A 16,286-nucleotide genomic window follows, 5' to 3' on the forward strand; every position below is an offset into this window, starting at 1 on the left:
GAAATAAAACCTCAGGTTTGCTTTGATGTCTCCTAAGTGCTGCTGCGAGTGAAACATTCCCCCTTTGTCATCGCAGTTCTATACGAAGGAAGAAATTGAGGTTAATTTAGCATGGGGTTTTTTTTTTTTTTTGAGTCCATTTTGGCTTCTGATCATCACAACTTTGTCTTAAATTTCAAGTCTCAGGCCAACGTGGGAGGTTCTCTGCCTCTGGTCTGAGATGATCGTCGTACTCCTTGGCTGAGAAAGCAGAGATTTAGTATGAAGGTGTTGCTGTGCTTCACGTGTTAATGCCGCCCTTCCTCCTCCTCCTCCTCCTCCTCCTCCTCCTCCTCCTTCTCCTCCTCCTCCTCCTCCTCGTCTTCCTGGCTAGCGTGAGCTCTCCGTAACAGAGGTCACGGTGCGCACTTGCTTCTACGGGACTCTGGTCATTTTGCCCCGTGTCAGGCCTGTGTCTGGTCCCCCGAAGCTGGCTGAATGACGGCCGACGGAAGCCATAAAGGCCCTGGGGTACCAGGCTGTACTGGAGCCAAAGGAGGAGCCTGGATTTTGCCAAAGAAGGTCATCTTCTGGGCAGCCCCTGTGGCCTAGCGGTTTAGCACCACCTGCAGCCCGGGGCGTGATCCTGGGGTCCCGGAATCGAGTCCCGCGTTGGGCTCCCTGCATGGAGCCTGCTTCTCCCTCTGCCTGTGTCTCTGCACCTCTCTCTCTCTCTCTCTCTGTGTGTGTGTCTCATGAATAAATAAATAAAATATTAAAAAAAAGAAGGTCATCTTCTGGCGGGCTGGGCGGCGGCCCTTAGCATTGTGCGTCTGGAGGGACGCACTCAAGCAACAGCACACCCCCTGCAAGAGAGAAGCCCTGTTCAGAGATGAGGGCGACCTCCTTGAGGGGCCAGGCCGAGGACTACAGGATCCATCTGCGTGGAGGTGTGAGCGAGAGCGCTCCCGACAGGGACAAAGGGGACTGAAGGTCGCTTGTCAGGAAAGGGCCTCGGCTGTTGCCTCAGAAATGTGGCCGCGGTGGCTGGAGCGCAGGGTCCCAGAGGAGAAAGGGGAGATGGTGCTGGGGGGTGGGAGAGGACGGGGCTGCACATAGGCCAGCGGGGCATTGCCCTAAAGATACGGCCTTTGGAAGTTATTTCCAAAGCTGTTGACAAGCACAGATCCGACTTATGTTTATATTTTTTATTTTTTGAAAGTTTAAAGAACTTCAGTAATCTCTACGCCCAACGTGGGGCTCAGACGCAACCCTGAGATCAAGAGCTGCACGCGCTTCCGACTGGACCTCCCAGGCGCCCCCGACTTACACTTTTAAAGATTATTTTGGGGGCGCCGTGGTGGCTCCGTCGGTTGAGTGTCCGACTCTTGGTTTCAGCTCAGGTCATGATCTCGGGGTCATGAGATCGAGCCCCGCACTGGGCTCCATGCTGAGGTGGAGCCTGCTTGGGATTCTCTCTCTCTCCCTCTCCCGCTGCCCCTCCCCATCACTCTCGCTCTCTCTGTGGGAAAATAAAGTAAAAATCTATAAAAATGATTCAAGCTGCCGTTTGGAGAGCAGATTGTGGCGGAGCAAGGGTGGAAGCAGGGAGGTCCCGTGTGCGCAGGCCGGCATTCCAGATCCTCCTTGAGATGCAAGGAAATGCGGGACACACGCTTAAGTTCAAGGGCAGAGCCATGTGCTTGGGGACGACAGTGACCTGCAGGCGGGGATCAGATGCCCTGGGATCCACGGCGTGGGGCTGAGGTAGTCACCCGCGGCGTGTGTCACCCAGTGCCTGCGAGGTGTCAGGCACCACGTGGGTATCGGACACACACGAAGGCCACGGGCAGTGTGTAAAGAGCTTGGAGCCCATGGGGGGAGGCAGGTAGAGGGACGTGATAGGAACGGTCGTAGGTAGTGGTGGGCGCACGACGGAGGCCGGAGCCGATTCTGGGTCTACGGCGGTCGGCAGAGGATTCAGGAGGCGGACCCTTGCTCCGACTCGGGTACAGGTACCGACAGGTCCCCGGGCTCACCTGGGGCAGCTGGGGGCGCGGGCTACGCGGCGGAGAGGCACGGGGAAGGCATGGGGCGCAAGGGGCCTGGGGCCCAGGTCGGCCTGTGTGAGGGAGCAGGCGCGGCTGGGGCTTACGCGAGGCCGAGAGCTTGGAAGGAAGCTGGCGGGGTCGGTTTTTAATTTTTAAATTTTTTTATTTTTTGGGGGGTCGGGTTTTCCTTCCTGTTTTGCATGGCTCGATGTCTTGTTGGGGACTCTCCCGCACCGTGGAGCTGGGGAGGCCGCGGCCTATCTTCCGTTGCGAAAGCTCCCCCCGAAGCCTGACAGCTGGGGTTGGGGTGGGGGCTGCGGGGGGGCAGTGTCATCTGGGACCCGGTGCTGTGGCGCAGAGCTGGAGCCGGAGGCAGGCCCGACGCCCCCGCGGTGCTCCTGTCAGCCCTGGGCCGGGCCACGCCGCGGCCGTCGCTGGCTTTCGCAGGCCTTACTCTCCGCCCTGACTCACTGCTGACTCTGAAGACCCGCTGGGACCATTGCAGTAAGTCCTCTCGGCGGACGTTGCGCCACAGCTGCTCCCCTCCTTGGCCTAAGGGCTCCGAGTGAGACAGAGCGGGGTAGACTGAGGCAGGCCGGAGGGAGGCCGGGTGGGGCCTGTGCCCTCTGAGACACCGCCTGTGTCCTCAAGGCCACGAGTAGCCACGCAAGAGCCCTTCTTTTTTTGAATTAAGTTTTTGGTTTCGATGTAATTGTAGATTTGCAAATTTTTTTCTTTCAAGATGTCTTTCGTCGTTCCATAAGGGCATCGCACAACAGGTCGTCTCTGCAGTCGGGCTTTGTCCCCGAAGGTGATTCCCCGCAGGTGCCGCCCGTACAGGCCCCTCGGCCTCTTGACTGCCGAATGGTGTCCCGCGGGGCGTGGAGCGCGCGTGTTCAGCCGTGCCAGTTTGGAACTGTTAGGAATAAAGCAGCTGAGAACATCTGTGTCCAGGTTTCTGTATGAACACGAGTTGTCATTTCTCAGGAGGAAACGTCTGGCAGTTGCAGGATCGGCTTTGTGAGAAACTGCCCGGCTGTTACGCAGAGGGACGGTGGCTTTTTGCACCCGCACCGGCCACGTAGGAGCGAGCTGCTTCTCCCCATCCTCGCCACGCGCACTCGGTGTCGCCTTATTTTCTGTTTTAGCTGTTGTGGTCAGCGTGTGCTGGTCTCATCGTGTTTTTTTTTTTTTTTTTTTTTAAATTTTTTTTATGTATTTATGATAGTCACAGAGAGAGAGAGAGAGAGAGGCAGAGATACAGGCAGAGGGAGAAGCAGGCTCCATGCACCGGGAGCTGACGTGGGATTCGATCCCGGGTCTCCAGGATCGCGCCCTGGGCCAAAGGCAGGCGCCAAACCGCTGCGCCACCCAGGGATCCCTCATCGTGGTTTTGATTGGCCTTTTCTGATGGCAAACGATGCTGAACATCTCTCTGCGCTCACCTTCCATCTGCATGTTCCCTTTGGTCCGCCGTCTACTTCCCGTCTTGTACCCACCTTCAAATTGGATTGTTTGTTCTATTACTGTTAAATTTGAAACGTTCCTTTTATATATTCGAGAGATTAGGCCTCTGTCTGATATGTGATCTGCAAATACTTTATCTTTTCTCAGTCTATAGCATACATTTTCCTCCTCTTAAGAACAGGGTCCTTTGAGAACAAAAATTTTACTTTTGATAAAACCTAGTTTATGAGTTTTCCTTTTATGGACAGTACTTTGGAGGTTAAGTCTACGAACCTTATTTCTGATAAATAAAGTTTTATTTATCCTCAAGATTTTCTCTGATATTTTTTTCTGTAAGTTTGATAGCCGCACATTTTACATTCATGTTTATGATCCTTTACATTAATTTTTGTGTCAGATATAAGACTTACGTCAAAGTTTTTTTTTTTTTGGTCTGGGCATGTCCAATTGGTCCAGCACCATTTGTTGGAAAAGCTGTCTTTCCTCAATTGAATTACTTTTCTTTTTTTTTTTATTATTAATTAATTAATTTATTTATTTTTACTTTTATTTCTTTGTCCAAAATCCATTGTGCGTATTTGTGGGGGTCTCTTTCTGGGTTCTGTATTCTGTTTCACTTATCTGTGTGTCTGTTCTTCTGACGATTCCACAGTCTTTTTTTTTTCTTCACTTCAATTTTTTATTTTTTTACATATATATTTTTTTACTTGGAGTTCAATTTGCCAACATATAGCATAACCCCCAGTGCTCATCCCATCAAGTGCCCCCCTTCAGTGCCCGTCACCCAGTCACCCCCACCCCCCACCAACCTCCCCCTCTACCACCCCTAGTTCATTTCCCAGAGTTAGGAGTCTCTCATGGTCTGTCTTCCTTTCTGATATTTCCCACTCAGTTTTTCTCCTTTCCCCTTTATTCCCTTTCACTATTTTTTATATTCCCCAAATGACTGAGACCATATAATATTTGTCCTTCTCCGATTGACTTACCTCACTCAGCATCATACCCTCCAGTTCCATCCACGTCGAAGCAAATAGTGGGTATTTGTCATTTCTTTTTTTTTTAAATTTATTTTTTATTTATTTATGATAGACGTAGAGAGAGAGAGAGGCAGAGACACAGGCAGAGGAGAGGGAGAAGCAGGTTCCATGCGGGGAGCCCGACGCGGGACTCGATCCCGGGAATTGATCCCGGGACTCCAGGATCGCGCTCTGGGCCAAAGGCAGGCGTGAAACCGCTGAGCCACCCAGGGATCCCCGTATTTGTCGTTTCTAATGGCTGAGGAATATTCCATTGTGTACATAGACCACATCTTCTTTACAGTCTTGATTACTGTAGTTATGTAATATGTTGAATATCAGGTAGACTGATTACTCCTACTTTATTCTTTCCATCAAAGCATTTTTAAGAGGGCACAATATGAACAGGTTTATACTCCAGTAGGATCACTCTGCTTACAGAGTGGAGGATGGCTGGGGGAGCGTGGGATTGGAAAGAGGAAGATTATTAGAGAGTCAGAAAGAGCCAAGGATGTCTTGAGTTAAGGCAGTATCAGCGGGGTGGAGAGGAAGTCGATAGTGAGAGCAGATGTTAAACAGTTTGAATTCCCAGAATTTGTTCACTGATCAGCTAGGGGGATAAGGAAAAAAGAGGAATTTAGGGTGCTTCTTCAGGTTCTGATTTGACATGACTTTGAGGCAGAGAATACATAAAAATGAAAGGTCTTGAGAAAATCATAGTGGATGGTTATTTTGGATCTGTTGAATTTAAAATTGAGGTGCCTTTGGAACATTCTATACAGACCATGACTATATGGCTTGATATCTCAAAAGATCAGGTTGCGATGGAGGTGGAGGTTTGAGAGTTATCAGTAACTGATGCCATAGATGCAGAGGGCAGGGCCACCCAATAGTGTGTACACCCAGCGAAGGGTTCTAGCCCAGGTGCCCGGTTAACATTCAGTCCAAGGGCTAGGCGGAGAAGAGCAACCAGCAAGTTACTAGAAAGAATTGTTAAATAAAGGAGAAAATCAAGAAGACAACCTTGTAAGATGCTTAAAACAACAGTCTTTGCCAGCGAAGAGCGGTCAAATGGAATGAGGATGGAAAAGGAGTGATTTGATTTGACAAACGGCAAGATATCGGTGATGTCAAGTGGACCAAGTTCATTGATGTGGCACGAGGTAAAGCCAGACTGCAGTCTATGAGCGGGAAGGAAGAGAAAAATGGGAAAGAGGGAACATTCACTATTTCTCTGAGAGATGTGGCTGAAGGAAGAAGAGAGGCAGGATGGTCCCTCCAGTGGGATAAAGGATTTAATAATGTTTTCTTTTTTTCTCCTTTTTTTCTTTTCTTTTTAATGCTTGAGACATTTAACTTGATTATAGGCTTTGAGGAAGGTACCCACCAAGAAAGGCAAGAAGAGAGCTAATTGATGAGATCAGATCCGACAAAGGAATTAATACCAAGAGCACAAGACGTGAGATTTAACCACTTTTTTCTTTTTTTGTCATTGAAAGCATGTCCGTTAGAATTAGTCTTGGAACCCTGGGTGGCGCAGCGGTTTGGCGCCTGCCTTTGGCCCAGGGCGCGATCCTGGAGACCCGGGATCGAATCCCACGTCGGGCTCCTGGTGCATGGAGCCTGCTTCTCCCTCTGCCTGTGTCTCTGCCTCTCTCTCTCTCTCTCTCTCTGTGTGTGTGTGTGTGACTATCATAAAAAAAAAAAAATTAGTCTTAGGCACCTATAATGAAAAGTCCAAATAATAATGCCTTACATAGATAGCAGATCATTTTTCTCCCATATTGCATATTGCAAACAAGTCTGGAGGTAGGCACTCCTGAGACACAAATTCCTTTATCTTTTGCTCTTTACATTTTTAAGGTCACCTTATGGCTCAAGGTGTCTGTTGGAGGTCCAGCCGTCTCAACCAAGTTCCAGGGAAGCAGAAAGAGAAGAGGAAAGGAAAAAAAAAAAAAAAAAAGAATTGACCTCCCAGCTAAGTCCAGCTGCTTTAAGGCACTGTTCCTGAAACCCCACCTAACGACCTCTGCTTACTTTTTTTACTGGCCACGTCTAGCTGTAAGGACGACTGAGAAAAGCAAGATTCCGTTAGTCAGGAAGAAGAAGCTGTGTGTCGGGTAGAGAAGCAGAAGTGTTTGTCCCAAAAAGAAAGAAAGTACAAGGATGTAGAGATATGGATACATCTTTTTGATGCAAGAAAAGGAAATTGAATCGGTTAATGTTGCATAGATCGGGAATTTCTGTGAAGGTCTGCAGCAGGGTCATCACTGGCGGGAGAGGTCTCCACGGGGACGCTGAGGAGAGTGGTGGACAATCTGCCGTAGTGTCACGAGGAGACGACGACGACGAGAGCAGCAGCCGCCCGGACTGGCATATGAAGGAATGTTGGGCAGGGCTAAGGCCTAGCCGGACGGAGTAGGAGATCATTAATTTGTCTTGATATAAAACTGAATAGCTGTGGGGTTTTCTGCTGCAGCTTTAGCAAATAGGGTACGGACTGTGGGGTGTATGTGTGGGGTGTGGGGGTACACGGGCTAGACACACTCACCGGAGGGGGAACTGCTTCGGCAGAGATGGACAAGGAAGGCCTCGGGAGGTGTGGGGTGTATTCAGGGCTCAGAATGCGAGCAGGGGTCTGTAGGGAGAGGAGGGGCTGTGAGGCAGAGGGATGACGAGGCTGCGGGGCCGAGGTGGGGGCAGACAAAGCATGTCAGAGGCTCGGGAAAGCAATCGGGCTGAGCCGTCGTGGAAGGACCCATCTGATGAAGGTCCGCAGGGCACGAGTTCTGCAGCCTCGAGTCCTCCAGGCAGCGGGGATCTGATGGCTCCCGTGGGAGCGCAGCCGGCTCGGCTCCGGGAGAGGGACCCTGGGCTACTGCCGGCAGGGAAGCTGCTCCAGGAGGTTGGCCCGGGGGCGGGGGGGTTCCCAGGCTCAGGAAACGAAGGGAAGGGCCAGAGGGCAGGGCCCGAGCCACAAAGCCCTGCTTCTCCCCTGCACAACCCCTGCTCTCAAGTGTGAGTACGGTGCTCTCACCCCGGAGGCTCCCTCCTTCCTTCCTTCCTTCCTTCCTTCCTTCCTTCCTTCCTTCCTTCCTTCCTTCCTTCCTTCCTTCCTTCCTCCCTTCCTCCTCCCTTCCTCCCTCGGGTGGGGGGAAAGGGGGAGCATACAAGATGGGGAGGGGCAGAGAGAAAAAGAGAGACTGTCCAGCAGGCTTCCGGCCATGGAGCCTGACGAGGGGCTCTACCTCCCAACCTTGGGATCACGACCTGAGTTGAAATCAAGAGTGGGACACTTAACCACCTGAGCCACCCGGGCCCCACTATTTTCCTTTCTCTTTTTTCCTTTTTTCTTTTCTCTCTTCTCTCCTTCTTTCCTTCCATCCTTTCTTCCTTTCTTTCCTTCCCTCCCTGCCTTCCTCCCTCCCTGCCCCCCTCTTCCTTCCTCCCTCCCTCCCTTCCTCCCTTCCTTTCTTCCTTCCTCCCTCCCTCCCTCCCTTCCTTCCTTCGTTCTTCCCTCCCTCCCTTCCTCCCTTCCTCAATACTTGAGGAGTGTTACCACCTACCTACTGGGTGTTGTACAAAGCACTGAAGATTCAGAGGAGGAAATTTGATTCTTGTGGGGAAAGGAAACAAGTAAGAGAACCAAGTGCCATTCAACAGGTGACCGAGTGGAAGTGTGTGTTAGGTTTTAGGGCACCAGAGCAGGGGCCTCTGATCTACTATGACAGAGAAAGTATCAATTGAACTCAGCCTGGAAAAATCACAAGGAAGTCATAGGGTGGGGTGGGAGCGCGGGGAGGGTGGAAGCAAATGGGCGGGGTGGGGGGGGCTTCAGGAGTGCGCGTTGCTTGGGGAAGCTGCATCAAGGCCGTGTGTACAACAGGGAAGGGCCTTGTGCTCAGAGGTGAGCAGGGCCTTATGTGTCCTGATAAAGAATTTAGATTTGATTCCAAATACTTTGGACGGTCCTGAAGGGTATCGCCCAGAAAAATGACATCAGCTTCTTTTGAGAGTCCTCAAAGCTGAGAAGTCAACCATCCCGGGCTCTGGAGCTGGAATGAGACCAGGGTGTTACTCACGGATCAGCCACATGGTGGCTGTGTGACAAGTTACTCAATCTCCCTAAGCCTTGGTTTCTTCTTTGAAATTGAAAACAAAAACCCTACCTTCCTCATAGGTATTACTGTTTTTATTTTCTGAGAATTAAATGAATACCATCTGTGACATTCTTAACACGGGGCCGGCACACAGAAAGCCCTCCGCGCCTGATGGCTACTCTTTACCAGCAGGTGCATCGTTATTACTATTGTGAAAGTGGCTTTGGGGGGCGGGGGGGGGGGTAAGCTGGAGGAAGGGAGACTGCTCAGGACGCCTCTGGAATAATCTAGGGAAGGATATTCCATTTTAATTTTTTTTTTGGCCCAGTGCCCAGCTGTCATTCAGAAGGAATAAAAAAATGTTTGTGGAATAAATGAAAAGGAAGAGTGAGCAGAATTTAGTGATTGATTAGCTCAGAGGAAGCAGGGGGAGAGTAAAAGACGTGTTCAAGCCTTCAAGCTTGGGTGGCTGCGCAGTTCTGGGGCTGGTGACACAGAGAAGCCCTTTCCCTCCCGTCCGTGGCTCAGCTATCAGACTGACACAGTCCCCCGCTCCCTCAGTGTCACTCACTAGCTTGGTGATGTGCTGGGCACGTCGGCCACTGTCTTTTTCTGGAATGCCTGTCGTAACCATAACGGAGGCGTATTCGAATTTAAAGACTTTGAATTCTTGAAGTCCCAAGCACCACTTACAAATGGGTCTTTTTGTTTTTTTAAAGATTGTATTTATTTATTCATGAGACACACACACACACACACACACACACACAGAGGCAGAGACAGGCAGAGGGAGAAGCAGGCTCCACGCAGGGAGCCCAACATGGGACTCGATCCCAGGACCCCGGGGTCACACCTGGAACTCACCTCCTGAGCCACTCGGGTGCCCTGACAAATTGGTCTTGAATCCATCTCTCCAGTTGCTCCCAAATTTCCTTTCATTTTTATATCCTGTAGCTGTTTCTGGAAAGACCAGCATCCTATATGTCTGTGCAGGGGTGTTAATAGAATCCCACACTTTTACAATTAATACTGTGTCTGAAACAAAATATTCTTATGGCTTCTCAATATTATATAATTGCCATTTATCTCTTATGTAGAGAATTCTATTTTAGGTCCCATGTCACAAACAGACGTCCAAAACTGGCTCGGCTTTTGGCTTTTCTTTTCCTGCTAAATTGGTACTTCTGCTCTAACTCCGAAGACAGTCGAAAAAACCTGGGAATTTGGCAATGAGATCTTGTTCCAGCCAAGTCATCTGTCCGCTGTAAATAACTGATTTTAGTACAAGGTAGGAGGGAGCGGATGGGGCTAAAGCCATGGTTCTCTGGGGGTTTTTGCCCCCTTTCCTTCAGTTTGATTATTCTGACCGCTAAAAAGGCCTTACTGTTTGTCAGAGAACGGGAATTTGGATGTTGTGCTGGGGCTTGGTTAGCCAGGTTCATGCCTCCACCAACACACAGAGGTCGGCTTTTAGGAGGCGGATTTGTAATAATAAATGTCTTCTACAGAAACAAGTGACACCTCTTACGTGGGCCGGGAGCCGTCTCTACGAGGGAAAGCGGCAGCCTGTGGGTCTGTCCAAACCTGGGCCTGGTGGCTCTTGGGGTCCAGAGTGCACATTTGTGGGAGACAGCGGTGGCAAGGGGGGCGAGGAGAGCCAAGCTCCTGAGGTCCTAGGGTGGGGTCATGAGCATCCCCTAGACCTGGAGGCCAGAGGGAGCCAAGGAACCCTTCCTGTCCTCTGCACAGTCCCCTGGTCTGTGTGTCTGCGTGCGCCTCAGGAATAGTCCCGGAGAGATGGGAAACGAAATGTCTCTGGGAAAAAGCAGCATTTCAGGTTCTCAGCGTTTTCATCAGCTGCTCTCGTATTTCTCCAGACTGTAAATATATTTTGAAGCCATTAAAAAAAAAATCATGCCTAGTGATGAAAAAAGGTAGGAGCCCAGTGGTTCTTCCCCAGGTGCCGTTGGTCCAGGAGCAGATATCTGGCCACTTTAGGTCCCCTGTTAACTGCCCCTAGTGGGGGCAAAATGACCCCACTCCACAGAGGAAATCTGTGCTGGGCAGGTGGGGCGAGCAGGGTCCCCGGGGAGCCAGCTTGTGCAGCGGTGGGGGCTCGCAGCTGCTTGGGGGTCTGGCTCCCGGCGGGGGCGCGGGTGTCCCTGGGGTGGGCAGGTGGGAGGCCCCCTGCGGATCCCCAACGGGGGGGAACCAGGAAGTGTGTGGGGGGCTCACGGGCCGTGGGGCACAGCTGGCGGGAGGTTAGGGAGGGGCCTAGGGACCACTGCAGGGCGCAGCTGGCGGGAGGTTAGGGACGGGCCTAGGGACGCTGAGGGGTGGGCGGTTAGGGACGGGCCTAGGGATGCGCTGCGGGCGGGCGGTTAGGGACGGGCCTCGGGACGCTGCGGGGTGGGCAGTTAGGGACGGGCTTAGGGACGCTGCGGGGCGGGCAGTTAGGGACGGGCCTAGGGACGCTGCGGGGTGGGCAGTTAGGGACGGGCCTAGGGACGCTGCGGGGTGGGCAGTTAGGGACGGGCCTAGGGACGCTGCGGGGTGGGCGGTTAGGGACGGGCTTAGGGACGCTGCGGGGTGGGCGGTTAGGGACGGGCTTAGGGACGCTGCGGGGTGGGCGGTTAGGGACGGGCCTAGGGACGCTGCGGGGTGGGCAGTTAGGGACGGGCCTCGGGACGCTGCGGGGTGGGCAGTTAGGGACGGGCCTAGGGACGCTGCGGGGTGGGCGGTTAGGGACGGGCCTAGGGATGCGCTGCGGGGGGGCGGTTAGGGACGGGCTTAGGGACGCTGCGGGGTGGGCAGTTAGGGACGGGCTTAGGGACGCTGCGGGGTGGGCGGTTAGGGACGGGCTTAGGGACGCTGCGGGGTGGGCAGTTAGGGACGGGCTTAGGGACGGGCTTAGGGACGCTGCGGGGTGGGCAGTTAGGGACGGGCTTAGGGACCGCTGCGGGGCGCAGCTGGCGGGAGGTTAGGGACGGGCTTAGGGACGGGCCTAGGGACGGGCCTAGGGACGCGCTGCGGGCGGGGCGGGCGGGGCGGGCGGAGGGCGGGCCCACCTGTTGCGCCCGCGGACCGCAGGGCGGCAGGCGAGGGGGCTCCTCCGTCCGTCCGCAGGGGCCGCCAGTGCCAGGTGTGCTGCGAGCGGCCTCGCCCGGGGCGGCGGCAGGTGCGCCCGCGGACCGACCCGGGCTCTGCAGCCCCTGCGAGGGGCTCCGCAGGGCCGGGGAGCGGCCATGGGCGGCACCTGCGTGCGGCTGTGCGCGCACCTGCGGCGCTGGCTGCCCTGCGCGGGCCGGGAGCCCGAGAAGCCGCTGGTGATCGGGAACCCCGGGGCCCGCGCCCGCCCCGACGCCGACGCCGCCCCGACGCGGGGTCCGCAGCCCGGCGGCGGCCGCTACTTCGTGGCGCTGTTCGACTACCGGGGGCGCACCGCGGAGGACCTGAGCTTCCGCGCCGGAGAGCGGCTGCAGGTGCTGGACGCGTCCCTGGAGGGCTGGTGGCTGGCCCGGCGGCTGGACGGGGGCGGCGCGGGGCGGCCGCAGGGCTACGTGCCCTCCAACTACCTGGCGGAGGACCGGAGCCTGCAGGCGGAGCCGTGAGTACGCGGGCGGGCCGGGGGGGGGGGAGGGGGTGAGGGGAGGGGGGAGGGGAGAGGGGAGGGGGCGCACCTGCTGGTAGGCGGAGCCGTGAGTACGCGGGCGGGGGGAGGAGGGAGGAGGGGGAGGGGAGAGGGGAGGGGGCGCACCTGCTGGTAGGCGGAGCCGTGAGTACGCGGGCGGGCCGGGTGGGGGGGGGGAGGGGGCGCACCTGCCGGCAGGTGAGCAGTGAGTACCGCGGGCAGGAGCAGGGTCGGGGCCAGTCGGGACGACGGCCTGGCCCTCGCAGGGTCGCCGCAGGCCTCTCTCAAGTCACACTGTCAAAGCCAAGTCCAGCTCTCTGGGTCTGGAGACTCTGAAGCTCCAGCCCCTGCCCACCTGGGCACCCACAGGGCCCGCGAGCACCCTGGCCCACCTGGGCACCCACAGGGCCTGCGAGCACCCAGGGTGCTAAGTTTTCACTGCCCCTTCCCGGTGCAACCGCGCCCAGACCTTGTCCTGGGAGCGCAGGTGGGGACTCGCACCCCCACGAGTGATGCGCTGGAGGTCATCATGGTCACAGGCTGGCAGCACCAGGTACTTGGGAGGTTCCACCAAGAAGGACGATATGACGGCCACATCCCCCAGGGGCTGGTGAAGAAATCCCTGTGAACCGTGGTGGCCGCGCAGAGGAAGGCTGGACGCCCTGTCCCCTCGCCATCGGGCCATGCGCGGGCCTGGCTGTGTGGTCCTGCAGCGGGAGACGGGGGCTGCGCTCCTGGCAGGTGGACGAGAAGGAGGTGCAGCCCGGCTGCCGGCGGACACGAGGTTCGGCAGGACCAGGAGCAAGTGGGGACCGACTGGCCCCGACCCTGCTCCTGCCGGTTCCAGCGAGACCTAAGGAAGGGCGCTCAGGACCCATTTTACAGATGGACCCTCAGTAGAGGAAAGACGCCCGGGGGGCCCGGGGGTTCTCACAGGCCCTTTCTAGGAGGGCCGCGCCATCCGCTCCTTGCCCAGGAGTAAAACAGCAAGGAGGTGCCTTTGGGGCAGCACTGCCACTTTCCAGACCCAAATACAAATCCGAGCAAGTCAGGTCATTGCGGAGATTCCTTCCAACTCCAGGCCTTCTTTTGTACCTAAGTGGAAATGAGTTGAAATCTAGACTTCTGGTGAATGGAATTGTTCTCAAATGCCACAATCATATGTGTAGACATTTGTTTTCTGGGATAATCTATAGGAAATACCTTATTCTTAAAAAAAAAAAAAAGATTTTATTGGGGGTTGGGGAAGGATCTCAAGATGGCTGGGCGAAAACTTGCTCTAAAAACCATTGACTGGGTAGCTTTTGGGGAGATCATACCCCGAAACCAGAAGGCCATTGCCAACTCCCTGAAATCCTGGAATGAGACGCTAACCTCCAGGTTGGCTGCTCTTCCTGAGAAACCACCTGCTGTCGACTGGGCTTACTTGTAGGCCAATGTGGCAGAGGCTGGCTTGGTAGGTGACTTGGAGAAGTTTAATGCCCTGAAGGTTCCTGTGCCAGAGGATAAATACACTGTCCAGGTGGATGCTGGGGAAAAAGAAAATGTGAAAAGCTGTGCTGAGTTTTTGTCCCTCTCAAAGGCCAGGATTGAAGAATATAAAGAAGAGCTGGAGAAGACGAAGAGCATAATTCCATCTGATCAGATGACCACTGAGGACCTGAATGAAGTCTTCCCAGAAACCAAATTAGACAAGAAGTATCCCTATTGGCCTCACAAGCCAATTGAAAATTTATAAACTTGAGTTGAGGAGAAAGCCCCAGCCCTCATATTATAAACATTGGACATTAAAAATAACGATACGGTGTAAAAAAAAAAAAGATTTTATTTATTCATGAGAGACAGAGACACAGAGAGAGTCAGAGACACAGGCAGAGGGAGAAGCAGGCTCCATGCAGGGACTCGATGTGGGACTCGATCCCGGGACCCCGGGGTCACGCCCTGGGCCGAGGGCAGGAGCTTAACTGCTCAGCCACCCAGGGGCCCCAGGAAATACCTATTCCCTGAGCGCTTACTTCATGTTCTTACTCCTCCATGTTTAGGGTGCGGTAGGTCCGGCGTTAGGTACGCTCGATGTTCGGCAGCCCCTGTGCATCCTACACAAAGGGATACCGGGACGCCAGGGCAGAGTCCTGAACTCGTAATCTACCAACGTGCTTATCATTCCGTCTTTCATTCCTCATGACTCGGGCACTCTTTAATCCTCACCCCGATTTCCTGCATCCCCCCACCCACATCCCCTCTGGTAGCCCTGTTGGCTTTCTAGTTGGGAATCTGTTTGCTGGTCTTACTCTCTCTCTCTTTCCCTTTGTTCATTTGTTTCTTGAATTTCACATATGAGATCATATGGTGTCTGTCTTTGACTTACTGGTTTCTCTTCCCTTTATACTCTCTGGCTCTATCCATGTTGCAAATGGCAAGATTTCATTCTTTTACGACTGTATCATATTCCATTATCTCTCTCTCTCTCTCTCTCTCTATCTATCTATCTATCTATCCATCCATCCATCATCTATCTTGCTATCTGCATAGATCTCTCTCTCTCTCGTCTATCTGTATCAGATCTTTATCCATTCATCTACCAATGGACACTTGGGCAGCTTCCATAGTTGGGCTATTGTGAATAATCCTCCAATAAACATACGGGTGCATGTATCCCTTTGAATTAGTGTTTCGGTATTTTCTTTTCTTTCTTCTTCTTTCTTTTTTTTTTAGTAAATATGCAGTAGTGTGATTACTGGATTACAGGATGGTTTTATTTTTGTTTGAGGAAGCTCCGTACTGTTTTCCTCTGTGGCTGCACCAGTTTGCATCCCCACTAAGAGTGCACAAGTGTTCCTTTTTCTCCACATTCTAGCCCCCACTTGTTTCTTGTGTTTTTGGTTTTAGCCATTCTCAAGGTGCGAGATAATAGCTCATTATAGTTGTGATTTGCGTTTCCCTGATGATGAGGGATATGGAGCATCTTTTCATGAGTCTCTTGGCTCTGGAAGGTCTTTGTAGAAATGTCTGTTTATATCTTCTGCCCATTTTTTAAATTGGGTTATTTGTTTTTTGGGTATTAAGTTGTATCAGTTCATTATATATTTTTGATACCAACCCTTTATTAGATATTATTTTCAAACATCTTCTTCTCCCATTCATGGGTTGCATTTTAGTTGTGTTGATGGTTTCTTTCCCTTTGCTGAAACTATTTATTTTGATGTAGTCCCAGTAGGTTAGTTTTGCTTTTATTTCTTGCTTCGGGAGACAGAGCTAGAAAAATGTTGTGAGGACCAATGTCAGAGAGATTACTGCCTTCCTTGTTTCCTCTTGGAATTGGTTCTCAGCAGTATTTGCGTGTGTCACTACCAACCTGTATCTCTATAGCGGGCTCCCCTTGGGATCTTCACATCCACTGGCATAGAAGCTCGATGCCCAGAAGATGTTGGTCAGCCTGGGTTATTTCTTTTCATTTAAGTGTACACGATGGCCATCATCTATGAACCTAGGTTCTCAAAGAGGGTTCTTGCCACCAAATGGCTAAATTCTTCAATACTTCCAGTGCAGGTAGCTGCAGCCTCTGTAATTCCAGGCCATTTCAAGTGGTAGTGATTTAAACTTAGTGGGTAAGCAGTGAACAGTCTCCTGAGTGAAGGGTCTCCACGTGGCCCCCACACAGCCTTCGTAGCCGGGGAGCTACACAAAGATGGCTTTTTAATGTCTTTCTTCATTGGGTTTTTCAAGGTTGCATTTCATAGTTTTTCAAATACTGTGGAAGTTAACGTAGTTTATTTTACAGTGAGCTCTGTGTATAGTGTTGAGTAAAGGCGATTGTTTATATTTACATGTGTGGGATGAGAGGTAATGGGAAACCGGTGAAAATTGAGTCATCTAACTCCTAATCAGACTAGTTTAATGCAGCGGATGTTAGTATTTATCTGTTTGTGTTTTTATTCTTGACTTGCCCGAATGAGAAAACAGTGCTGATAATTCTGGAGTTATCAGTGTCAGGGTAAATCGATTGAAGGTTTTAGCATTTTTTTGTTTGTTTTTAATACAA

General features: G+C 52.7%; 1 protein-coding gene and 1 pseudogene across 1 annotated transcript in view; both read left to right on the forward strand.

Annotated features, from left to right (window-relative positions):
• Positions 1-11,679: 11,679 nt before the first annotated feature.
• Positions 11,680-16,286, forward strand: part of FRK (fyn related Src family tyrosine kinase) — a 97,067-nt gene continuing 92,460 nt past the window's right edge. The window contains exon 1 of the mRNA XM_041752799.1: positions 11,680-12,220. Within this exon, the coding sequence (XP_041608733.1) occupies positions 11,859-12,220 (362 nt within the window). The 5' untranslated portion in view covers positions 11,680-11,858. The remainder of the gene's footprint in view (positions 12,221-16,286) is intronic.
• LOC121489636 lies at positions 13,363-13,982 on the forward strand (annotated as a pseudogene).

Source organism: Vulpes lagopus, chromosome 1 (assembly GCF_018345385.1).
Source record: "Vulpes lagopus strain Blue_001 chromosome 1, ASM1834538v1, whole genome shotgun sequence".
In the NCBI taxonomy this organism is placed as follows: Eukaryota; Metazoa; Chordata; class Mammalia; order Carnivora; family Canidae; genus Vulpes; species Vulpes lagopus.